The sequence below is a fragment of the Osmia lignaria genome, chromosome 12, assembly GCF_051020975.1.
Source record: "Osmia lignaria lignaria isolate PbOS001 chromosome 12, iyOsmLign1, whole genome shotgun sequence".
In the NCBI taxonomy this organism is placed as follows: domain Eukaryota; kingdom Metazoa; phylum Arthropoda; class Insecta; order Hymenoptera; family Megachilidae; genus Osmia; species Osmia lignaria.
The window spans coordinates 3287175-3314974 of NC_135043.1; the positions used below are offsets into that span (position 1 = coordinate 3287175).

Below are 27800 nucleotides of genomic sequence, written 5' to 3' on the forward strand. Positions count from 1 at the left end.
AACGCGGCGTCCACTCGCGGGAATCAAAGGGTTAATTATTAACCCTGTTAAGCAATTATCGGCGGTCGAGCGATTCGTACGTCACGGTGGCGAATAATTGCGTTCGATAGGAAGGGGCATCGAAATTTTCGGATCCTGATGGAATATGTTCTGGGTCACGATGCTCCGCCCGGTACATTCGCACCGGTTACTCTCCGCATCTAATTAACCTACCACTGTGTCAACGGTGGCAACATCGTTCAAGTGTAGGATACAAGCGCGTTTCCAGCAGACGACGTCTCGAAAGCTCTGTCAACGTTGAACGACCGTGAAAATTTTCTATCAACAGGAATCGATGATCGAATAATCGTTAAAGATATGTCAAATTAGGGGGAGTTTAAGTCATCATTTAATTGATTTTTTAAGCTATACTTGGAACTATTTCACTACACACCGGGCTATATCTTCGCGTTCAACTATACGAACGCGTATGTATTCGTTCATAGGCAATCGCAGTGGTGCGTGGTACGAGACGAGACGTGGTATGCGTTGCGTACCGAGATTACGCACACTCGTCTATTCATCATCTTGCTCGTACGTGGCCGTACCACGAACTGATAGTCACGTGCATGTACGAGAACCCGTGATACTCGTTACGAGCCATCACTCTCTAACACGTGGTACCTATGCAAAAATTAACCGTGGGCAGAATGACGATTTTTTTTTCTTTTTTTTTTTTTTTTTCTTTTGCACTGTCGTAATAACTTCCTGGCTCTGTTTCTTCCTTATCTTTTTCTCTGCTCACGTTACCGATAGTTTGTCTCGGTTGAAATTAAATAAAATAATCTGATGTTCGGATTAGTCACGAGTTGGCAAATAAAATCCGATTAGCCATACTTTTCAGTGAGCGATTTAAAAAGTACAAACGTTTGTTTGGCGAGGAATGCGTTAACTTGATCAGCAAACAGAGAAACGAGCAAATTGTATCGTAAATTCGTACGCAGACATGGATAAACAAAAGTATTTATAGATACTTCCATTTAGAGGAAAAATTTTATATATTTTAGATACGTTTTGTTTGTTCAAGAAAATATTTACGACTATGATACGGTATCGATGGTAATTTCTTTAAATAAGGGAGAAATTGCTTCCGTGATATAAAATCTTGTTGATTGATCGTGACGTTTTACAAATTTGATAATATACCATTTTAAGCGTTGACGAGATAACTTATCTGCTTGAAAATTGCCGAGAACCAGTTATGTATACCGGTTTCAACATGTTAATTGCACGGTGATAAAAATCTTACGAAAACCTGCAATTAGTATGTTATTGTTTTCCGATGAATCATCAAAATGAATTACCACTGCAACTTCAAACAGGTATCTGCTTTACACCGAGTCTTACAGCTACAAGACAATGTCATGTTAGAGGACTTCTAGGGACCTCTAGATTCAGCCTAGGGATCTCTAGGATCTCTAATTATAAGATAAAATTGAAAGTTTCCTAAAGCACACTATATGTATTTGCAACGTATTCCCTTTTTCCTTATTTCCAATATTCCCTAGATACCTGGAGCTACCGGTAAAGGAAAAACCCTAGGGACCATTCGGGATCATTAGAGATCTTCCAAAACCTTAAATTTGAAACTTCTCAATGTGTAATTCGCAATATAACCTTTCCCTCTAGTACAAAGTGATAAAAAATAATCCCCTAAACACCTCTAACTACAATGAGGCTGAAAATCTAGAGAATCCTAGAAATCTTCCTACACCAGCGACTCCCTGACCAATAATTAAGGTTGTGTTTCCGAATGGCCCCATCAAAATTGAGAATTCAGGTTCGGTATATAACCTAAATTGACTACAAGAAACCGATTAAAGTTGGTTTCAGAGCTGGATGTCTTACCGTTTTCGAGATACCGTGGTAAGGTTAGGTTCTGTGTATGCGCAGTATCAAATAGCGCATGCGCAGTATCGAATAGCGCATGCGCAGTACCGAATAGCGCATACGTAATTCCAAAATTGTACAAAAATTTCTTACCACGTTATCTCAAAAACGGTAAGACATCCAGCTTTGAAATCAATTTTAATCGGTTTCTGATTGTCAATTTAGGTTATATACCGAACCTGAGTTCTCAATTTTGGTGGGGGCATTCGGAAACTTATCCATAATTAATCCTTCAAGTGCATCTTCTTAAAATTTCAACCCTTCCTTATGGTAAATCACATAAAAAACAGATCACAGAGAACGGTGGTCGAGGATTCCAATCATCCTCTCTGTTTGTAAACAAAGCGAGTCACGCGAGGACGAAGGAAACGGCCTCGAGAGTAGGTCTAAAAGTATCCCCGTGTACTCTGGCATCCTCACGATGAATGACTCCGGCTTCACTGGTTCTTTCTGGTTCGAGTATACCAACCAACCATTCACCGAACAGACGACGAGGAGGTCCGCACCGGTTTAAACCGGTACATCTGCTACCTCATCGCCGGTGGCTCGATTAGCGCCAAGCAATTATTGAATACCCGGTCGTTCGACGATAAGGTTCGTTTCTCTCTTTTATGTTCACGACTTCCTCAATCGAGATACCGATTTCACGCGAACACTGCCGCGTCTCTTACGTCTCTCGAATAAATTCATATTTCCGTGTCCCGCGGATGTATCAACGGTGCTGGGATTGTCGTCAAGAAATGCGAACCGGCGTGTCGAGGACGTACAAGTGCATACGAGAATCAGCCTACGAGACTACGGCCGGATTGCTTGCGAGATGAACCGGTGCTGGCATTGCGGTGAGACTGTGCGGTGAGATGTTACACCTTTCTTATCACCTTCGACACTGTTTCAATCCATCTTATAACTCGCCAATTAAACCATACCAGTTTTTAAATATTTTTCTTCAAAGTCACTCTATTCCAATTCACTGAAACTTTCTTACCTGTTCAATTTAATTACCAATTATTTGTAATAATTTCTGCTATTCTCGAAGTTACACTTTTCGAGGAAAATCATGAATAATTATCATTATAATTGTCCCCGATCGTAAGAAGTAATATAAACAGCTCGTGTATCGTTATTATAATTCAGGTTAACGAGATGCGATACGTATACATCCGTTAATAAGGCAGCAAATCACGATGAAGAAAAAGCACGAACTTACTCGTTCACGGCTGCGCCCTTTGGCTAGTTTTAAAAAAAGATTCTCATGCGGGGAAAATTTAAATCGAGGGTAACGTTACGGTGCCACGCAACAACGTACGGGAAATTTATGCGATCGCCTACAACAAATCATTCTGACGATAAATTTTATTCAGAGTTTTTCGTCGCGTCTCGGCGCGCTTTCGTCGGGAATCCATTTCACGGTCAGCTTGTCACAGATTTTCCTGACTTCTCGAGCGAGAATCAGAAACGATCTACACCCACCGATATTATCTCCGTTCGGTTTATTTTTAATATCACCCGACAATGGAAATACACGTTTTATCTAATCAAGTGGATCAATGTTTTCTCGCTTGAGCGAAGAGAAAGGTTAAATGATTAAGAATGTTTGCTTTAATAAAAATTCTCATCAAATATTTTGACAAGTTAAATTCGATGGAAATTCCCGTCGTGCGAAGATCTGATTATTGATAAGATTTTACCGCGGATATTTTGCGCCTATTTCGACTTCGAAATTTCATTAAAAAATCTAGACCACGATTTTCATTCAGGACCCGAAAAATTCTATATACCACTCTGGGTGTAATAGTTAACACTAGAACTATCGACCTTTGATGCACGCTTGTTTTTAAGTTGAAAATAATATAGAAAAGTCAATAGATAAAGGATGAAACTATTACGAACAGAAATTTTTCTTTTTTCGTGCCTAGGGTGACCACTTTGGTCGAATCTACTTAACGTTTCTTCTATTCTTTGTGTAACTGGTAGGTAGTTGACTTTCTCGGTCAGGAAATTTTAAAGATAATTCAAATTTCATTGTGTAACTGTGCAGTTGAAATAGACGTAATACCTAGGCTATACTATTATTGAAAATAAATTCATTCCGTTTTCAAAACTAACCAATTTCCTTTACCATCTTAAGGGGCTATGCCAGTATCACCGCTCTAAAATTAGGTGATTATCGGGAATTTTTTTTTAAAAGAAATATTACATCCAATGTTTTAAAACTTCAGGGATGTATTTAGTTACAAATCATATATCTATAATAATTTTTTGGTACAAAAATAATAAAAAACAAGCGACTTATGCGCTATCTCCCAGGGCTCCAAAAAAAAAGTAGCTCCACTGCTGCAGTGATTGCCGTCGCTTAAGTGCATAAAATGAAAAATAATAAAAACGCTGTTAAACTAGAAGGTATTCTCCGTACCATGAACTAGGATTTTTGAAAAATATCAAAATCTGACAAAATGACGAAGTTTTGAAGAAAAGTTTGGAATGTAGCCTAAAAAAAATAGTAGTTTTTATAATGCCAAATTGACATTTTTCATCCAATCAAAAAGATCCTAGTTCATGGTATGATAAAACATGTACTGAACACGCTGAAAAAAGTTTCGAGTCGATGCAATAATTTGTATTCGAGTTAGAGCTGCAGCAAATTTGAGAAAAATCGGCGCGGCGGTAAGCGCGTTTCTGACACGTCAGCAGTTACTCTTTAGAACGTTGCCATTCCTAAACTATTTAAGATTCGACCTTAAAATTTTAATATGATATTCTAGAGAGTATAGACTTTCAAAATATGCAAAAAAAAATCGATTTTTCAAAAGTGTTACACTGGTATAGCCCTTTAAGTGTCTGGGTCAGGTCGGATAATGTTCAGGAGAGACTCCAAAAATTTGCTGGATACCCTTCATTTAGAATTTAGAGATAATAGCGACAAGAACTAAAGCGACCGTACCAGAAGCTGAAGCGATCGCGTACTTGCGCCGATAATGCCAAAGTTCCGCTTCGACTAATCATTCAAGAACAATGAACGGCGCCCCGACCTTCCTAACCAGTTCGTACCGGAAAACCGGCGACTGACGGTCTCGAACGAACAGATAGCGTCGACCAGTTATTGGATAGTCCGCTATCGACAAGCTCTCCTTCTTCTTTCTTCGTCATTTCAATAGCGAGTTCGCGTTACTTCCCGATGACACGAGAAACACGTCCGCTGCAGGTTGATCGACCTCACCTTGCACTTCGACGATATCAACGAGATCACGAGAGTTTCCGATCTACGTTTCCAACCGTGAAATCGTCATTTTACGATCCTCGTTTTCATTTACGATCTTGTTCCTCGGCAGATTTCGTTTCTGGTTAAACGGGAACGGGTTAGCTTTAACGGAGTTCGATATTAACGATTGAAACGACGTGATTTCAAATTTTATTTTCAATTTTCGATGTAGAGATCGAAGGTTAGGTCTAAGATTTTTGACCCAGATTTTATATGCTAAAATCATAATGTAAATCAGCTGGCAAAATTGTGTATGTTCGCGTGGAAAGTGCGGTCTTGATCGCGAAGCCCGCTGGCAGAAATCAGCTGCAACGATGGCGTCAACGGAATCATTGAAACCGGCGAGAGGCAGCTGGAGCTGGAAGCTTTTCAGAAATCACGGGTTTAAGGGAAACTGGTCGGGGCAGGAGTCAGAGATTAAAAGCGGTGTAGCGAGTCGGAGAGCAGAGAGGGCAAAAGCGAGGAGGAAACACTCCGGGATTCAATTCGTCGTTATTTAAATGGGGTCGCGTACGATTGAGCTCGTTTAAGTGTGCACACGATGCACTCGCGGACCAACTGTTCACGTGTCTCACGCTCGACGCCTCTCCTCTGCACACCTCTGCCTCCTCCGAGAAAGAACCAAATGAAATTTTTAACTTCCGTTCATCCAGCAAATATATTTATTTTAAATAAATGTATCTACTTTTGGCTATTCTGAGAGTAGTTACTCGCTGTCTGATTATTGGGGGTGTGTTCGGGCTAGTGATGGGCGATATAGTATCGATATTTGAAATATCGATATTTTTTAGTTCAAATATCGATATTTTGTATGACGATATATTGCAGTATCGATACTTAATATATGCAGTAAGGAGAAAATTAGATAGAAAAATATTTTGTAGCAATAAGTTTCACTTATATGTTTATTTATATGTATATATATGTAGAATGTATGCAATATCGTTCTCAATATATAGTAATGCATAAGTTAATAAATAGTTCTGTATATAGATTCTAAATAATCCTCGTAATGGATGCACGTTCAAAAAAATTAAAATATTAAATATAATAATATGTTTATTATATATAAAACAAATATTTGAATAAATAGTCTATTTTTTACTGAACTTCACTTCTAATTTAATTGTACGTATCGATATCAATAATATCGATACTTTATTCTCAAAAATATGCCCATCACTAGTTCGGGCGGATACCCGAATGTTCACCTGTCTCAGGTACCCGCCACCCGAGCCCTTCCGTCTTTATCCGACACTACTGCTCGGCTACTCCGACCATTCATCGGCTACCGTTTGTCTGATTACTCGCGTACCATTGCTACTTTGGAAGCTGAAACGCGCTGCTTTTATCCCTGCCGTTTATCTCGCACGGCCGAGTTAAATAATTAAAGGAGCAGCGTAGCAATGAAAGAACCCCAAGAATTCCGGCCGACTTTAATTACTCGTGTCGGAGATACCTTTCTACGAATACTTTTCGTTCGATTCCGGCTTCTAGCCCCTCGTTGGAATTCGTTTCGAATAAATCATCATTTTGACGATATTAATATTAAAAGTAATATAGAAAGAAAAAAATTATCATTTTTAATTATTACATATCCTAAAGTTTAATATATAACTGAGAAATATAAATGACGAGTAAATATCAGTTCAAATCTCCCGCGTGAACTTTTATACATTGGGATCCACCTCCCCTACATCGGCTGTTCCCCTTGAGAAGCCTGTGGGGAAGGACGAGAACCCGGGACATCGCCATTTTTCCTGGGGAAGTCTGAGTTGCTCGCGAATGTACAACAAGGTAAATTGACTTATTGTTAGATGTAGAATTGTTGACTAAGTTCTCGACGATTTAACTTGGAATATAATCTTGAAACTTCATAATACAACCTAAGCTACTACATTCTCGAAACAGATAAGAATTATCAGAGTAAGTTTTGGAATTTCTAGGAATCTCTGAAAGTTCAAGATAGCAGTTAAAAACGGTAGGTTCCAAGATCGTGATCCCATTGATCGTTCAAACGCGAGGAATACGAATTCCCGTTTCGAGCTGAACTTTGGTCAAACAACAGACTCGCGAGTCACAATAGAACCAGAGAGGATTCAATACTTCCTCTGATTTTCAATTAAAAGGCAGCCGTTTCTCGGGCCTCTTAGAAATCCAAACGCGCAAACTTGATTTCGGTTTAACTTATTAAACGCGGCTTGGTTTCTTCGCGAACAGCACGGGAACGACTTCCGTGCGAGTTCATGCGAATACGAACGCATTCAGGACGATCGATGACGAGGAGGAGCAGCACTGTGTCGAGCTTTATCACAGCCTCGAAGCTCTTCCCAACAACAGCTTCGTTGGTTTGGAAAACCAATGACCCTAATCGTCCGTCCCGATACGCTACCAGCGTTTTCGATATAGTCAATCCTGTGGAAAGATCAGAAGGCTCTACCTATGGGTCCTTCGTTGCCATTCAACTTCCTCTTTATCGGTATGCTGCATATCCTGTATCTAAAGTTGCCACATGTACTACATATTGTTGAAAGAAAATATAGTACGCAAAATACTATATTTTCACCTGACAGTTAATTAAATAAAAATTTAATTATCAACCTAACTAAACTGACCTAACTACAGCGGGTCTCAGCTTTCAATTATGAATATTAAATGGCGAGAAGAAAGAAATGAAGCCACAATAAAAAAATATTATACGAATAGTTTATAGAAATTGATTGGCTCGTTAAGATTACTGTGAGTCGCTGGGTGGAATTAAGAGAATCTCTAATTCTTATCACCGTAGGCGTAATACGATTTATGTATTCCCATACACCTGACCTTAAACGCGATGAAAACGATACTTAACGTGCTTTAATGGCACGTAATAGAGCCAGGTATATGTAATATCGGCCTCCGTGGTACACTCTCACGCATACCAGTCTAACGTTGCCTAATGTTTCCTCTAGTCGTCATGTCATACACCGTGTCTATGCTAGCGAATATTCAACTAGTTAACTGATCGTTCTTGTGTCGAAACTCAACGCCCACCAGCTGATGGTTTCTAACAAACTTACACGTGCCACGAAATTCGTCGAGCACGTATCACTGCATTCAGGTGTGTTTGATTTCGAAATCACCTTTGACGTACATATCTCCTCTATTGATTTCAATCTACGGTTAGCTTCCGCTTCTTAATAATTATTCAGAAATTATTCTAATTAAAGGTAAAATAAAATTTTTGAAAAATTAGGGTGTATAGTCTTCTTTTCCTTCGGATTTGCAGACCATCAGCTCCAAAGAAAAGAGCACCAGCTTGGCGAGTACGCGTCGGAGCTGGCTCGATCCGCGAGCGTTAACACGCGTGTCGCGATGTCACAGGCACAGCCCGAGGAAACCGTGTCGAATATCAGGGTGAGTCACACTGGTACACGCGTGTTTTTCTCTCTTTGGGTCGCAGATCACGAGCGAGAAACGCGAAGTAGGAGTCGAGCGGAGCGGAGGTAGATTGAGCGTAATATGTCTCTTCCTCCGACGCAGATACAGTCACGGTCACCACGTACGTACACATTGTCCATTCTGCGAATGTGTGTAGATGAACAACATCGGTCATTCTTAACCCTTTCGTCGTATCAAGCTAATCCATCAACGTTTGCTTCTCATGGATTTCATATCCATCGCCTGACTATTTTTCATGTCACTTGTTTGACTTACTCTCGTCAGCAGGTATTAGAAGTCTAGATTCTCGTTACATAGCCATTATACATATAGCTATTTAAGCTGTGTTTCCGAATGGCCTCACCAAAGTTGAGAACTCAGGTTTGGTATATAACCTAAATTGACTACGAGAAACCGATTAAAGTTCATTTCAGAGCTGGATGTCTTACAGTTTTTGAGATATCGTGGTAAGAAATTTTTGTACAATTTTGGGACTACGTATACGCTATTCGATACTGAGCATGCGCTATTTGATGCTGCGCATGCGCTATTCGATGCTGCGCATGCGCTATTCGATACTGCGCATACACAGAACTTAAGGGGGTAGATACGGCACGTGACCTCCGATTCGGGACCGTTTTCGAGATACCGTGGTAAGGTTAGGTTCTGTGTATGCGTAGTATCGAATAGCGCATGTTCAGTACCGAATAGCGCATAACGTAGTCCCAAAATTGTACAAAAATTTCTTACCACGATATCTCAAAAACGGTAAGACATCCAGCTATGAAACCAATTTTAATCGGTTTCTAGTAGTCAATTTAGGTTATATACCGAACCTGAGTTCTCAATTTTGGTGGGGCCCTTCGGAAACTTATTCGCTATATACTCCTTAATTACTTGCTGTCTGATTATTCTTGATCTTGATTACTAGAATGGATACTGTAGAATAAAAATGATTGTAATATTTTGCGGGAAAACTGGTTCGCCATGTGTTCCCAGTGCTTTTTCATATGCTGATATTCTCTTGAAAATTACCAACGCCTACAGAGCTTTTCATACTGAATGAAAAGAGCATTCTTCTCTGTTAACCTGGCCGACTGTTTCCAGGCAAATATTTGAATACGTCTGCGTACGATTGTTGACTCGTCAAGTACTGAGGATCTCTTTCACCACTACAATAATTAATTGCCTAGACGCCGTTGTAGATTCAAGCTTTTCATCGACTTTTCGTTTGTAATTCATGTTGCATTCATGCTGCGATTTGTGATAGTATCTTCGATAACGTTTGGTCGCGTTAAGGCGTTGATACAACTCTTACCATTTTCTTCTTTCTTGGCCAACTTCCGAATCGCGTAATTAAGGAGCCTCGGTTGCTTTATTCGGCTGGCACTCGAACGAATTCAACGATGCCGACGACTCTTCTAGGAAGCCGCGATATTTTCTCGACTTATCTGTCGCCAGTGAGCCCCGATCGATCCCCGGAGGAGCGCAATTTTTTCCATCGTTAAAACTATGCGAATGAACGACTTTTTACTCGATTAAGAAGAAGCAACGATTGCTCGACAAACGTTTCATTAGCGCGAAATGAGCGTCGGGATAATGAGACGTTCGACAATTGATAAGGATGCTGAAAATTGAACTTGCGAGAAAAATAGCAAACCTAATAGTACCTCCTACAATTTCTTCGATAATTCGTGAAATCTAAAACCATTTATGGGGAGAAACTTAATTGGAGTTTTAGCAAAATCATTCACGGTTTTTATCCCCAAGAAATAAATTCACGGAGGGATAATGAAAATTGAGCTTACGTGTTTAATAGTATTAACTCTTTTTTAATTTCTCACTGTTGAAAAATATTTCCGAAATTAATTGTTTATTTTACAGGCACGAACGCATGTCACATTCCTTCTCAGGGACTCTTGATAACGCAACACTGTCAACATCTTGAGCAATTCATTAAAACCGCAAATCATTTTGGACAGTTAATAAATATACAATTTTTAACACCTAAAATTTCTGGAGACAATTAAGCATTGAATTTTGTAAAATTCAGTAATTTCAGTAGATAGAAATCCGAGACTGGAGTCAGTTCTGAGGTTTTAGCAGTTTCGAAATCTACGTGACCTTGTTTAGGAATTTATACGAAATCTATACGAAACTCATTTTACCTATATTACGCTACGTCGTCGTTTTAAGCACGCCTGTATCGAATTATTTGGATGTTACGGATAAAATACAACCGTAGGGCTGTCCATTTTTCAATTTACCCTTGCAGAGCCTCGTATCTTATTCTTGAATTCCATTGAAATTTTACAACATGAATTTTTTTATAACAAGTTCCATTAAAATCGAGAAAAATAAAGTTAATATATTAAAAAATTTTTTCGGAATAGCATCGGAAACATAAAATATGTAAGTTTTCCATCTGTTCATAATAATTTGATCACCTACTGTGAATGGTAATAATATAAATCACAGTGGCTTCAAATTAGTGCACCGAATTTTGTTTATAGGATAGCGATAGCGAGAAGTGTCATTTAATTTTTTCTTTTAACCGCTGGTGCCTTATGCCTCTTACGATCTATTCGTAACGAATATGGTATTATTTTATTAAAACATCCAATAATATCCAACAGCTTTTCTATAATTATCTATAGCAAATTAAAAATTGAGCTAATTTTACCTCGTGCTAGTTATAACGAATCATAGAATTTTAAGAAGGGTAATGTATAGTAATCAGCGTAGATACGAACGGTTGAATAATTCTTCAAGAAATAGGGAATTATTTAACATTCCACGAAGAGAGTGGTAAAGCTCAAAGGTTCTCGGCCAGCTTTCCATTTAGCCTCCTCTTGGAAGAAGCAAAGCTAGAGGATGAATTTTAAACAACGCAGAATTAAAGTGTGACAAGGAGACGTTTCTTTTATTTATGGATCTACTTTTCCCCTTCGTGTCGAAAGGAAAGTTAAAGAAAGAAAACGTTGCCAGTCCATTCGTTCAGCAAAGACAATTGTGTATGCATAATGCGAGAATTCAATTCTGTTTTCTTGCTGTCTCTTATGAACACCACCCTCTGTGTCTCTTTTCATTATCGCTTTAATAAAAACTCACCTCAAGTAGATTTGAAAATGATTTTTCAAAGAATTATACAATTTTCATTTATTTAAGATTCCATCATTTAGTAACGTTTCATTTCTCAACACGTCTTTTATTTTTCTCTTCACCCTGGAAGAGGTTGGTAGGTCTGGAGAATGTTGAAAGAACAACCCCTTGGGTGCGTCTCTCATTCAATTTTCATTTTCCATCTAATCGAGCAACCTCTCCAGCGAACAGCCCTCGATGTAACAAGCCTTTATACTTGTCAACAAATTCTCGATGCAACTACCCCTCTTGTTCGCCTATGCATCGACCCTTTCTCCCAGACCAACTTCGATCACCGAGTCGATCGGCAAACGAAATTACGAGAAAAATACGAGAAATTGGAATATCGAGGGTGCGAGGAAATCCTGCTGCCCTCTATCCGTTTCCTGAGACCCTATTTCCACAGGGTTAGTGACCAAGGTGGCAGGGGTGTGAAACGAACCAGTTCAAACTGGGACGGATAATGCGAGAGATGAGGAAAGGATGCTTCAATTGAATAGAAAAAAGGAGCATGCGGTTGAGGGAGAAAGAGAATAAAGGTGTAACAATGGGAGAAAAGAAGGAGAGAGATTAGAATTTTTTGAATAAATGGAACACAGTTTTTAGTTTCTATTACTAAAAAATTCCATTGAATCTTTTAATTATTTTTACCCCTTGATTGGTACATCACCCGTACGGGGGTGGCTATTTAAATACCCATAAGAAATCCACCAGCAGTATTATTAAAAATATTCGTGTTAGATATTTTATATAATAAAAATAAGAAAATATTGTGAAGAATAAAAGATACTCTAATGAAGCTTTAAGAGGTAACGAACGTGTTAACAGAAATCCGATCAACTCAATTGTTAACGTGTTAACTCGATTCCAATCATTCGTGTTTCAATTCACGGATCCACGCCTTTTTCCCCCGATAAATCTGTTCCAATCTATTCCCTCTGGTTTGCACGTTATCGTTCTTCCGTTTCTCGTCTGCTTATCACGGAAAAATCCCGTCGATCTGGAGGGGGATGTGAGAAGATCGAAACAAGAAGAGAAGCAGAGGAACGATTAAAAAAGTCAAAACGTATAATAGAAAGGAGAGAATAAAAAAAGAAGAAGGAAAAATGATAAAAGGGTAAGGGCGGAAGGGTGCAAGAAAGAGGGTTCAAAGTATGGCGAAGAGGGATGATTCCTCCAGTAGCGGTAGAAGAGTAGACTGGTCGTTCCAGAAGGGTTGTTAGTGGGGGTAGTCGGAAGAAGAGGGGATAAAGCCCCGCAGTGCGGCGCGGTCGATACAACCCCCACCCCCGTGACCAACCCCCGCCGACCCTTTTTCCGATCCCTCTTCTACCCATTCCTCACCTTTCCTCCTCGCTTCCTTGCTTTCTCGCCTCGACTTAGTGCTTCTTTTCAACCACCCCCCCGGCACCCCTTTTCTTTTCTCGCCAACCCCATCAACGCGAAAATACGGCAACACGTCACCAGTGATTAGAAATTGGAATTATTCCTTTTCTGTGGATGTCTGTTTTTCCTTTCGTTTCATTCGAACTAATGTAAGAAGGAAGGAAAATGAAGGGCTTCGTTTTATGGGTGAAACTGTAAAACCAAGAAATTAAATGGAATTCTTTTTATATTTATAAAAGAAGTACGTCTAATTCGAATAATGAAATTTTAAACAGAACCCGTACGAAGCTCATTGAATTAATCTAAATTATGCCACGTGCGATATCTGAACGTGTGCCATAAATTCTGTCGGTGCATAATTATCAGCTTGAGGGGTTAAGTAAATAGACGAGAGCAGGGTAGGTTTCCCTAGGGAAAATAGCGGTGTAAGGAAAGCAGCGTATGAACGTTAACTCAGGAAAATTTGATTTAATATTTCTCAGGCATTAAATTTTTCTAAATTAGCCTCATACTAATTAAATGTAATTGGCAATAATGTAACTCTTTCAGTGCCACTTCTTATTTTCGCTAAGAATAGGTATAATGGGAAGAATCTCCCATCAACCCCTTGGTGGTTAGGAAAATGTTATTTCAAGCCCGGAAATCCTAGTTCGACAATGTCCGAGTTTTCAGTAGCCCTCATTCTCATTTTTCCCCTCGGAGAGGGTGCATGCTGATTAACTAGAGCGCCATCTAGACGCGGTTTCGCGTTCGTTGCACCGTCGCGGAAAGAAGGTCGAAACAATAGAGTCCCTGTGACCGACAAAGCACGTATTATTCTTCTTCTTCATTCCTCTATCTTTTCTCCTTTTGTCGAAACGCAATCGTGCGGGTAGATGTTGAAAGGGGTGGATAGGAAGAGGTAGGGTCCAATGAGGACACGAAGAGATAAACGGAGATCGGTTATTCTCGCCAGGTTATCGATACCCGCGCACGATCGACCCTATTAATGGCTCGAACGCAGAGAAGAAACAGCTGCAACTGCGATTGTTTGAATAAATTGCTTCGAGTCAGCCGAATCTTACAGATCAAATGGCACCCTTGGATCGATGATAGGGTGGCAACCGGGGTGTGCGGGTACCCGTTTGTTTTCAACAGTCGGGGGCGGATCGGGTACCCGAAGCATACGAACAAAGGCAATAAAAAATCATTGACGGTGTAATCTTCGCGAATCGACCAACTCTGACCCGTGAAATACTCGGTCATGCACCCTTCGACCTCTCGCTGAAATTTCACCCTTCTGAAAACTATCATTGCCATTTCACGAGATTGAGCCACTTTATTTATGGCTATTCATAGCAGTACAGGCGCTTTAGCTGAAATGTGTAGGAAGAAATTGTAAAATATCAAAAGAAATAGGAAACATAAAGGGGTAGTCATTTGGACGCAGGCCCAGGCTATAATCCACAGTTGAATTATATAGGAATTAAACTTTTTTTTAAACAGATTCCCTGCCAGCATTTGAGATTTCAAGATCATTTTCGTTCGATCTCTATTTTTTATAAGATAATATTTTTCCAAATGAGAAACAATAGAGGTGACAAGCAACGCGAAAATATTATCTCCTCGCCCTGAAATACAGCACCGAGGAAAATTACCTGCGGTGATAAAACTACCTTTCAGCATTTTCTCAAACACGGCCCAAATTACAATGCATTATTCTTCCTTCACGCGATCGAACGTGAAAGGAAAGCAGAAAAGAAGGTTTCGGTATCGAGACAACGAAATCACGAGGAGCCAATTGCTCGAGAATCTCGCGAGATTCGCTCGATTCTAAAGCGAGAGCTCGAGATCACGAGCAACGTGCACGTTGAAAAATGCACGAGAATCTCGTGAAAAAGAGCAGAGGGAGCTGAAATTTGCATTGGATATCCTTTTCTTTCAAAATTCCTCTAAATCCGCTTTCTTTCATCACATAAGGGACGCTGAGTAAAGAAATGATGTACCTTTCTATGAAAAATATGAATAAATAAATATTAATTTCAATTTCGGCCAGTTCTCTATATATATGCATTTTCATATTTCTACATTTTCAGTTTTTTCAGGGATCCCTGTGGGGAAGGATGAAAACCCGAGACATTGCCATTTTTCCTGGCGAATGTACACAGGATGTATACAAGTTCCAAACGATGGATAACTAGAGTTATTCTTAGTAACGAAAGGATTAATTCATCCAACGTCGCGATGGTTTGCGACGTATTGAATATTGTGCAAGTTGGAGGCCAGCCAAGAGTACCCTTTAAGTGCGATTCGAACCGCGTCTCATTAACACCGTCCGCGAGAAACTTGATGCCACTCCGTATGCAAACTCTCTCCTATTCAAGATTTTTTCCCCGTGAAATCTGACTTTCATACAACTACGCGTTGAATTTATCAGTAGTTTAACTTGGATAATCTCAAGTACCATTTTCTTGTAAGAAGAAGTTAATCACTTCAAATGAAAACAACAGGAGGCCTTAATTTGGTATTTCATTTCAAAATTAAATAAGAAGAGAGACCTACTTATTCGTAGAAATAACTAAGTTACCAGAGCAAAGATAGAATCTTTAACCTTCCCACTTTCTCTAAAACTTTCATGCTTAAATTGAACTCTCTCGTAATGTGGTTTGGATGAAAATAACCGTTGGCAATATTTAAATAAAGCTACGGTTACGAATATGTCTGTCCTTGGATCAGAGATCCAATGTTTCGAACACTCAAGGACTCAGAGTTCCAAGGATCCAAGAATCCAAAAATTTAAAGGTCCGAGTGTCCAAGAATTCAGGGATCTATACTGCGAAGAATGCAAGGACCATAAAGACATAAAAAGGGCAGAGTACCTTATCTCCATTTCAGCATGAAAAGAGAACCATCAAAGTGCATAGTTTACGACACGATTTGATTTATAGAGAAAAGATGGAGAATAAAGTTCTGAAGTGACCTAACTTTGAGAAAATCGATGGACCGCTCTAGAACGTTCTCCAATTACGCTTTCACCCTCTTCGCCCTTGTTTTCGACGTTCGATACTGTGGACATTGGCGTGTCTATTTGCGTTGGATTTCAAGATATCCTTCTCTTTCCACCTATTTTCGATGCGTTGAACGTTCAATTATCCCGAGTAATTGCCGACCATCACCCCCGGCTGCTGAATTTTAATTAAAATCGGCCCGCCATTTTCGGCAAATCTGATTCGAGAAACGATTCGAGGATAAATGAAGTGGTCGTTTCGAACGGCACCTTTCTGGTGTTTAAAAAGCGTTGGTGGAGAGAGCCGTAGGGTTTTACTGGTTTTTTATCAAAGCTTTCAACAGCGAAACACGAAACGTGTCGAGATTCGACGAATCGAATGATCCCGTCTCTGCCCACCGAATTTCACACCGAAATGGTCGATTTAAAAAGATCGAGGAGAGAACGAGCAGAAATAAAATCGAAAAGTAAATATAGAATTACAGACTAAAATCGAGGATTGTTCACTTAGATTTGTTTTACTGAAAATCTGGATCCTCGGAGATTAAAAGGTTCTAATTAACTCGAAGTCTAAAGATTTGAGGAATTCAAGGTTTTAAAAATTTGAAGGGTTAATGATCTAAAGATTCCAGGGGCCCATAGTTAAAGAATCCAACAATGTAGGAATCCACGTTCCCAAAATTCCATGGATCTACAAATCCCAAGATCCAAATGTGCAAGGATCCAAGAATTCAAGAGGAATTCAAAGTTTTAGAAATTTGAAGGGTTAATGATCTAAAGATTCCAGGGACCCATAGTTAAAGAATCCAACAATGTAGGAATCCACGTTCCCAAAATTCCATTGATCTACAAATCCCAAAATCCAAGTATGTAAGGATCCAAAGGACCAAGGATCCAAGGGACCAAGAATCCAAGGATTCTCGCTCCAAAAAATCCAAGGAGCCATGGTCAAAGGATCCAACAATCGAGGGATCCGCACCCCTAAGAATCCATGAATTCAAGAGTCGCAAGATCCAAAGTCCAAGGTATCGATGCTCCCAGGAATCCAACAACGATATGAACCGTAAATTTTGTTAACAATTTAAAAGAAATAAGCCAACATCGTTAGCCACTTCCCTCGCAATGGTATCCATTACAAAGTTTCATCAGGAAATACTGTGAACATTGATTTAACGTTTTCTAAAGAAACTCGACAAGAGTTATACAGTAAAAACTTTGATTTCCATCCAGCTGCCCGCGTTCCCTTTGGCGAACTCGCGAATCGACTTTAATAACTTGTTCGATATTATCGAGGGTAAGCAGGAGAAAACAAATTATAAGTAGCAAATACCACGAATATTCCTTCCGCTCTGTGTACCAACTTTTTAACAAACTGTACCCTTCAGGGAGAAATCTTAAAGAAAATCTATAAATTCATCTCTCTGGAAGTTCTTGAAACATCTTCAACCGATGGGACGTTATTTCAACAATTTTTCCTTGTTGCTGATAAAAGGACGAGTTCTAAAGTACTTGTAAGATAAATTTAATAATATTTCATCCCCAACCGTATCCATCCTGGTTCCTTGAATTTTTGTAATGTTGATCCTTGAAATTTTTGCATCACCGATCCTTGGATTCTGGATCCCTGTATATTCGATGAGAAAAATCTATTCGCGTTTCCACGAAGAGGAAGATCGTCTTCTGGCGTCGAACATACCAGAAGGTTACGCCCGTCCGCGTGGTATTCGCGTCAATTACCGGTCCACGTCTAATTAATTCGTGGCACATTCTGCCGCCGTGGCTGCTATTATCGTTATTATACCTCGCGCGTTCGCGTCCATGTTATCGGATATCGTGGGAGTGAATTCTATACCGGGGTAGACCGTTATTATTGCCATGTTATTTCGTGTTACAAAGTATGTAGGAAATTGCTCGTCGAAACACTCTTGAATAACATGTATATCATCTTATTTTTAATATCTCCGATGAAATAATTATTCGTATATATGATGATGATCATCAATTTCGGAAAACCTTCATTAGTGAATAGATAAGTGTACATTTACGATAAATGGTCCATATTACAAATTGTTATTCTACGTAACTACTGAAATCGTGGTCGATGAAAGGATCAGAACGCAATACAGCTGTAGTTAATAGTATCGATTTATTACCACCTGCGAATGGCATTATTATTCAACGGCGCTATTAAAGGAACAATACGCGTCGTTACTCCCCCTCCTGTTCCATATATGTATATAACAAAATCGCAGCGGTCATTTTTCCTATGACGCCTCAATCAACCCACATTGTGGCAAAATTTCCAAAATAAACGAACCGTCGATTCGTGAATGCTGGGAAAATTGAAGTCTAATGGTGTAGGTTGGTTCTATCTATGCGTGCTGTTTTAAGTTTTAGAATTAATTCAAAGTTCAAGGATCTAATGGATTTGGAGTCTAGAGGTCCAGGATTCAAAGGTCCTAGATTTGAAGTCCAATAATTAGAACTTAAAATGAAAAATCCAAGACTCATAGTTCGAAATCAAAAATCGAAAGTTTACTATCCAGAATCTAAAACCCAAAATCCAATGGACCCTCTTTCAAGAAATCCACTATGTATATACAATTTCCTCAAAACCTAATAAACCCAAATATCTGTAAGAGTCCAAATGAACTCAAAACCTCGAAAATTCTGGGAATCCCAAATAAGTTAATACTTAGTTCCAATGAGCATGAAATACGATCATTTCAGTGAATTTATCTTTCCCTTGCACAAACAGAGAAGACGCGCAATAATGTTGCACCTAAGCACGTACCATAAACGGTGACACGGTAGATATCCCATGATATATCGCGCTAAGGAAGCAGGAACATTGCCAGAACCGTGCAGGTACAGGACCAAGGGGTGGCAGAGCAAGGAAAACCGTATCCTCTGGTTGCTTTGACAAAAGGATATAGGTGCTTCTATGTGTGTCGCACCACGGCAAACTGCAGCAGTATCAAAGTGGAATTGGATTTGTGGATGAATGCTCGTGGCCTCCATGTATTAATCATTATGAATTTCATTGTGCTGCACGCGAATGGTAATAGTAACCTAGTAAACCAATTATGGATTCCCATTAAAAGAAAATTCTTGTTTTGAACCATTAATGTAGAATCTTAAACAGTCATTAATTTCTTGCGAAAATTATAACTTTTGAATCCTTCTTAATCACATTAAAATTCGGGCTCTCTCCGTGGTCCGCCATTCGAGGCTTATATTAATATGAGCAAAAATTCTTCGTATCAGGTGTTAATTAGGTTTACTTTAAAACGGTATTACTCTGAATTAAGTGATTTTCCAGCATATGTTCCTCCAACATTTTCATTCAATTTGAACAGCTTTTCTTTCTCATTATTCGTCCAGACTAGAATTAGCAAACGTACCCGATGAAGCCACGCTAACATGTTGGTTCATCCTCGGCCTTACACCGATGACACGGGTGCAGGGCTCGATGACGACGCGAAACATATCGCATGGCACTCGAGGATGACGACGGGCGCGTGTAGGTCGTCAAAGTAGCAACGAGCTACACGAGGAGGCTCGTGGGTAATTAGGAACCGAGAGGGTAGCAAGCTTGGCTGGACGCGAGTCCCGTGTTTGCGCACGCCCGTGTACACAGCACGTGCACGCACCGACTGCAACAAGCTGCAACTGCATCAATTCTTTTTCCTCTTCTTTTATTTTTTTTTTTTTTCATTCGTTTGGTTCCGCGTTTTCATACCCTTTAGCTCGCTTTTTTGTTCGAGCGAGAAATCAAAATCACAAGGCAAATAGATGGATTTTGATGAAACTTTTCTATACGTTTTCAAACTATCGTTGTATTTGAATAATAGCTGTGCAGCCTCTGTTGCTCGGTGCGATCTCGCGACGGTGAGCGACAATTTTCGAGGGGCTCTTAATTAAAGTTAAACCCATTAACATGCACTCGTACCGGTACGCATTCTCGCGTGTTGTCGTTACATAATTTTATCGCTGGATAAGCCGTTATCTATGCACGCGGTATCGGCTGAATATGTCGCCTATGCACCACGGAATTATCAGATTATGCGAGGCAGCTTCTGGAGCTATCACTTTCCGGGGTATTTGAGTACCCAGGGAAAAGGGATACCTCTAATAGGTTCCATACGGGAAAATATATAATTCTGTATGTCAACTATTAATTTTCTACTATTAATTTTAAGTTAGCAAGCGTGAAATTTCATTTTTTCAATATTTATGGTAATTTTCCAATCTTTGTATAATAAAATTCATGTATCTGAAGCAACGTGGATATAGAGACAAGTGAATTAGACGGTAAAGGAGTTTAAAAGGGGCCAATATTAAAGGGCGGTTTCCTTCCCAGGAATTATGCTCCCTGGCCGTGTGTGGGCTGACCCCTCCGGTGTTCTCGTCGTCGCACGGAAGTTCACCATTAAAACAGCTGGATCGAGCCAGATCTCGCGAGACGAATCTAGCCAGTCTTCACTGTCACGGGTCTGACCTCGAATCGGATATCCTTCGTGTGTAGACACGAGGAATCCTTGAGACACCAGGGGATTCAACGTCTAATAAAACGAGCTAACGCTTCTACAAGACGTGTTCCCTTTGGAAAGCTCGTGTCCTGACAGACAAGACACTCATAACGTGAATTCAGAAGGCGTGGCAGCTTTACAAACTCGCGTATAATTCAACGTCAATTCCTACGAGCCATCGTTCGTATAGTTATCGAGTGTTTTCCCCTAGCGGTGATGTATGTAGGGGAAAATTTGAGGCTCAAAAAATACACTAGAAGATTTAGAGAAGATTGCATTTGAATGAAACCGTGACATAGCTTAAAAGCATCACCACAGTAGTAATACTATATTTCATAAATTAAATTTGTATTTAAATACACATCATTTGGCCAAGTGCCACAAGCGCGCCAATATTACGCCATCTTACCATCAATGCACTACTAATGATCCCGCCGAAAAATGAAATCGTGACGTAGAATGTAACAGTAAATTAATACACTTAAAATTGGTGAATGACTTGGATGTTATAGCTGATAAGATACTCTTAAATTCTGACCTTATTTCAGTGTTTGTAATTATTTTGGTGGCTAGAATGAGGGACCCTGAAATCGAGGTCAACTGAAAACTTCCGCTCGATCGACGCTTCATGTAAACAGAAGCTTCGCGTAATCAAAATCCAAATAAATCAAATTACTGATTGAAATTTTTATTTACAAATAACTACAACATTTGCTATGTCATTATTACGAAAATTAATGAAGCTTTCATCTATTTTTTAACACGACTACAAAATAAAAATAGATTGAAGAATTTGGAACAATTCGTTTGGTTCAAAATAACCGTATCTTCATATTTCAAGATGCTATCAATGGATTTCGTGTAATGACGTCAGCGACATCTGATCACTGCATAACCTTAAAATTGAATGCAACTGAAAATTTATTGAACCGTAAATTATTGAAGTAAGACAATATTGAATGAGGATCGTTGAAAAGAAGACAACGATGTTGAACCAGAAAAGAAATTGCACGAGGAAATACAATAAAACAGAGTGGAAGCGTGTTCACGGCCCCCTGACACACATCGACTCGTTAAAATAACGACATAATGGCTAATTTAGCGATAATAAGCGCGAACCGTATCGTTCAAATTAGTGTCGAAGGTGAGACGAGAATGACAAAGAGGAACGTTTGAAGAAAAAAAAAGGAGAAGAGACCGACGTGTCACAAGTCAATGGCCAACTTCTGATATCCATCTGCCGCCATCTTGTGGCTAGGTTACGAAACGTTTTTCAAGTCAGAGCCGTACATTGATCTTTTGAACCCTGTGCAATCTTCACCAACATAGATAAACAAAATTTAACAATTTTTCTAAATGAAACGCTTTAAAATTTTCGTTATTAATAATATCTTGCTTCAAAATCTTTAATTATACTTTTAATCAATTTCAAATAAATCAGAAGCAGATCCAATAGCGTTAATTGGAGGAGAGTAAAATGTGTAGAACTACATTTTGAAAATGTGAGAATAAGATGAATATTGTATTTGTAATTTCATTCAGCGAAGAAAACGATCGTCACCCGGTCGAGATCAACGACCTTCGACAAAAACATTCACAACAGTCGAGAAAGCAATTGTAGAAGCGCGTACCTTTTAATGAGCGAAACGATTTCAATCGCGTTTTCTATTGCTCATTTTTGTTCTTTCAGCTCAAGGAACAAAGTGTTTTACACGGCTAATCGGCATTGTCAGGGTCGTATTCAAAAGGGGTTCAATTTTCTCTATTGCGGCTTTTATTAAACCCACCATTCTTGTATCTTCAGAATATAGGTCGAATCTCGTATTACATAAAAATAAGACTGTTTTTCCTGTGAACGGGTGGCGAGTTGCCAAGATAAAAACAAACTCGTTGAAATCGACTCGGGATCATAAAAATTCTCCGAACATGTAAAAAATTGTCAACATCCAAGAAAAGGGTGGGATAAATACAAATCACTCCTATTATATTCCAGTTAATGATGCTACTTACAATTAGTGTCATCGTAAATAACAACTGTTTCCTTCTCATTGAACGCCAATTATCGCATAATGAATTATTCGATAAATTCACATACACGTGCAGGGTATATTGCATGAGATAAAACGTCTCGAGATGTTTTAATGTGCAATCGTTGATCATAGATTTTAACCGACAATTTTTGTTGTTAATTTAAACATTGATAGATAAATTTTAAAAAGTATGACGCCATATTGCTTCTATCCATCATTTGATTGGTCCTGGTATCAGAACGCTGTTCTAAAAACTAACCTAATCTAACATAGAGGGAAACCAATATGGCGCCCAACTGACCTCGAAAATATAAAAATTCTCAAATTTACATACGCATAACTTTTGAACCACGGTATTCCTGAAGTTGACTTATATTTTTGGATTCTATACATTAAGAAGTATTAAATGGCAAACAAAACAGTTGATAACTTTATGTCTTTTAAAAGAAATTTCAGTCTTTTTGATAAACCAAAATTTCAAATATGATATACTAATGGTGAACTCTAGGTTACAAGGTTAACGCGTTAATTAACAATTTGAACTACAGTGGAATTTTTAACGAAACCAACCGAGAATAATAGATAAGCATTATCAGAAGGAAAGTCGGACACTCTAGTAAGAGGTGATATTTTCACATATACAATGAATAAATGATCCATGTATTCGTGAATGAAATCCATCTGTGTAAATAAGAACACGTTTCCTCTACTTTTGTTTCTACGACTGATAGTTTAACAGTGTCATTGCAGCGGTATTTCCTCCTATTGACTCAATAAAATCATATATATATGTATATAAAATTCTCAATAGTGAATTCAGCGGCATAAGTCAAGAAATAGTAATCCGACGCGGTACAAGATACCGTCGGGTAATATTATTTATGCATATGAAACATATATACAATTAACAAGATCTCTAAGCGACAAAACAACAACCACATATTTCATACTCAAAGCCACGTACATATTATTTTCTCAGAGGAAGAGAGAGAAAGAAAGAAAGATATCGATCTCTCGAATGCTTGATTTCATAGTTGGATCGAATTCCTTTTTTCCAAGGACGATTAACAATTTTTTAGCGATGCGATTACACCCAATGGCGCTTCCGTTATCAGGCGTCCATTCTAGCAATCTGTTTGTAAACGATCAACGCAGAAGTCAATCTCAAGTGGTTGCACAATATTATCTTAACAAGCATTAAATGTCTATATATGAACAGTATATAACACACCCTGAAGGGTATCTTGTAAGAACGTCTGATTGTTAAATATTTATGGATTATTATTAACATTTGAACGTTAAAAGAGAGAAATTGAATAGAAATTGTTGGTTTCAAGGGCGTGGTTTAGCGGGCAATATGACGTTCCTGTGTGAAACACGACGCGTGGCTACCACGAACGAACTGCGTCAACCGCGATCGAGAATTCGATAAAGTTAATCAATAACATCGAAAAATCGCCGGTAACGCGCTTGATTCAAGCGTTCCTCGTACAGCTGTTTTACAGTTACATCGTCGTCGAACCCGTGTCGAGCATGAATAGAAATAGAAACAACAAATAATGTTACTGACCTCGGTCGCTAGCTTCCCTTTCGACGCCATGTTGACAACAATAATGGCCGCCGGTCGACGTTCCGACTACCTGCTGCTGCACACACGCTACACTTACGATCACCAACGATTCTTGTGAGTATTCACGATAATTACAGTACTTAATACCAGCGAAACACACGCACACGAGTTGTACACGTCCACTTGCGCGTGAGAGAGAATGGAATGTCGGTCGCGATCACAGTTTCGAAAACGATCCTTCATGCGACCGGACTGAAATACAAGTTGACGTCACAGCACGAAGCGTCTTTTCGTACTAAACGTACTACGAGGACTACGAGTTTACAAGCGACACGAAGGCACCCCGGCTCATCATAATCCTTCCCCCACTACTTTAACCGGCCGAACAAGTCCCTTTCACTCGCTCGCTCGATAATTATTATACGGTAACAGTCCCCTGCTTCTCTCTTTGACATATTATCCTCTTTCTCTGCCATATTTACTTTCGCGCGAACGATCCCCCCACCGTAACATTTCTTTGTCCCCCCTCGTAATACGCTACTGTGTAAACCGGTATTTGAACATCGAAGAATTTGAACGACGATGTTATCGCTCGCAGTTTATTGCCTTCTTCGTTCCATTAACGATTACTAAAGTAAACTATTCAAGATTTCTTCACTTGCGAACAGCGTTTTCTCGTTGATTAGCTAACGAGTCAATTTACGAGAGTTGAGGTTAGGTGTCACTCGCCCGGAGAGAATCGTTACGTCACACTCTCTTTCTTTCTCTCGATTGAGGATCCACCGGGAGCGAAGGGAGACCCGGTTTAATTCAAAGTGAATTAACCTTCCTGCACAGTTTTGCCCTCGCTGAACTCGGTTAGATGAGCGCGAACAAACGTCACGTACTTTCGATGAGTTTTGGACTGAAGAAAAGGCGCGGACTTACTGCGCATGCGCGCGCGTTCCAATGAATCATTTGAATCGCTTATTAATTCGATAATCGATTATCGATATACGCAATAAATTATCCCAATTCAAAACAATTCTTTCATTCAAATAACATAAATGACATTCGAGAACATTATCAGCTTCACTTATTCGTAAATACTCTGTAAAATTATGATTAAAATATTAAATATCAAAATATTAATCTTTTAGGATATTAAACTACTTTAGAAATTTCCATGGTCAATTGATCTTGCATAATCGGAACAAAAGTGTCAGTGGATCTCCAATTCAATCGCTTCGCTTTTTCATTCACTTTATGCTCACGTAGATGCATGCTGCAAATACTGTTCACGATACAAATGCATCAGTATCGTACAATACTTCGGCTGAAACGTGGGCGGAACGCAAACTCTGCAAGTTTTGTATAAAACTCGATCCTGCTGATGATAGGTGTGACCTACTAATGTTTGACGGAAAACTCTTGTTATGCCTTTAACGCTATAATGAGAGATGAATCGAACACGATCATTCTTATTCGCAAAACTCTTTCCGAAGTAGTATAATCTAAGACAATAAATGGACCCGTTTAAAATAATACTGTATCTTTTTTATTTCAGTTAAATGGAGATGATGCTTTGAAATGGCCTGTATGTGACATCCTCTACGAACTGTTTATTTTCGGTTCGATTTACATGCGACGCACGCCCAACACCGGAATCATTATTGGCACAGGGACTTTGCCTAGAATCGGTATTACATACGCGTGCCATAAAAAAGAAATGTGGAAGAGACTGAGCTGTTGTCGGGACAGGGAGGAGAAAAAGGGATATACACGAAGAAAAATGCGAGCCCCGTGTAGCCTTGCGTGGGTCGGCAAATCCATTTGGTGCTCGTCCCCGCTCCACATCCTCACACCGGAACCAGCGATGGCTACAAAACGGAAACAACTATAGAACTTTCCACCTCTTCCACTTTCTACCGGATTGTACATACACGCGTGGGTCGTGTCTATTTTATCCATTCCTCCGGACGTCATACAGACGGGATAATGTCAAGGACATACGGTGGCCAATCGGTCAAGCTGACAAATTTGTAAACGATTCAGCCAAGGTACACACTCCTCGCAGAAGAATGAACTGCGAGCTTGTGTACCTCTGGGAACGGTCAATCAACTAATTCGATCGGATTGACGACCCCCACTTAACTGTATGAATGGAACTTTTTGAAATTGACTATCTACAGGGTGATTCTCTCGCTGCTGGACACAAAGGAACACTGGCGACAATGAACCCCTTGACCGCACCATGTCACGTGCCAGCGGGGACCTACCCGAGCCGAGACGACTCTGTGCAGGTACGTATGTGTGTACGGACCTCTTCATGGTGCGGTCAAGGGGTTCATTGTCGCCAGTTCCTTTGTGTCCAGCAGCGATAGAATCACCCTGTATATAGGGTATTTCAAGTAAGCTGACGATCAATGACCTTATATTGAATCTTATTTTATGTTCGGACCAGCTTATTTGAAATACCCTGTACATTTGTAATTATTATGTATTATGAAATTCAATATGTAACTGCAAAGTACGAGTAACAAAGTAAATACCAATTCAAATTTTCCCGCATAAATGTTCGTACGCAAACGGTAGTGGTCCGCCACGGGCCTATACACAGCCGACTCTAGTACTAGCCATGCTGAACAACGTGGCAACACCGCTCACGTGACAATCGAAAGTCCTATTTTCAAAAACAGAGTCCTGTGCTCGGAATTGTAATTAACGTCTTTTTTAATTAAAAGCTGTAGTAATATACACTATTTTGTGTTAATTATGTATAAACAATATATAAACGTTGCAACTATGGCAAATAGAAGTGATGTGGAAGTATAAAATTGTTATAAATGTGATATATATTTTGTGTACTCTCAAAGTAGTTTGGTGTTGTGAAGCATGATATTTGAAATATTTACAGTGGTTTCAAGAAAATTTAGGTATGAAGCAAAATGAAACCATCTTTGGATCAAATTGAAACATTTAAGAATTGATGAACGTGTATATAAGTTAATAAAAACCTTGAAACAAGCGAAATTATTGGAACGAAACCAAAGAGGTTATGTGAAGTCCAGAGAGTAGTCGGGAGTCTGACGACGTTGATTGGCTGAGAGTCTGGGAGTCCGGGAGGCAGATAGAGTAGGGTAGGTGTTGATATATTCAGACCGGACTCCCGCGGTGTTGCCATTTTTACTTCAGCACGGCTAGTACTAGAGTCGGCTGTGCTGTGGCCTATACAATGTATAGTATGTATATGAGGCCCTATTGGCTTCTCCATGATTTTCCCCAGGGATGCCCAGGGAGAAGGATGCAGCCATTTTCCCTGGGCAAGCCCAGGAAAATTAAGGTCTCTTGCTTGCTATTAATACTTGAGCTCTTTTTAATTTTCATTTAATAACGTGTCGTGTTCATAAATCACAAAGCTAAGGGGGAAAATATTTAGGCTAATCAGGGGATCAAAATTTCTGATGAAATTGTCGGCTGTAATTATAAATGTTCAATAAATGTTCATTAAATCCAATGTGCACACTGTGTTCTGTTACAATATCCTTCCTTGTGATAGGTGTAATTG

The 27800-nt window shown here is 39.4% G+C and overlaps 1 protein-coding gene and 1 long non-coding RNA gene across 5 annotated transcripts in view; one reads left to right on the top strand and one right to left on the bottom strand.

Moving 5' to 3' along the window:
* Positions 1-25134, bottom strand: part of Atpalpha (sodium/potassium-transporting ATPase subunit alpha) — a 64436-nt gene extending 39302 nt beyond the window's left edge. For 2 of the 4 annotated variants that reach the window (XM_034321122.2, XM_034321117.2), the window contains exon 1: positions 24254-25132. In XM_034321122.2, coding sequence (XP_034177013.1) covers positions 24254-24283 — 30 coding nt within the window. In that variant the 5' untranslated portion in view covers positions 24284-25132. Of the gene's footprint in view, positions 1-24253 lie in introns of all 4 variants that reach the window. The other 2 variants (XM_034321119.2, XM_034321118.2) reach the window with 2 other exon arrangements.
* Positions 1892-27749, top strand: LOC117602748 (uncharacterized). The gene is made up of 2 exons (XR_004581018.2): positions 1892-2781; positions 25800-27749. It is a non-coding gene; the product is annotated as an uncharacterized LOC117602748 (long non-coding RNA).
* The last annotated feature ends 51 nt before the right edge of the window (positions 27750-27800 follow it).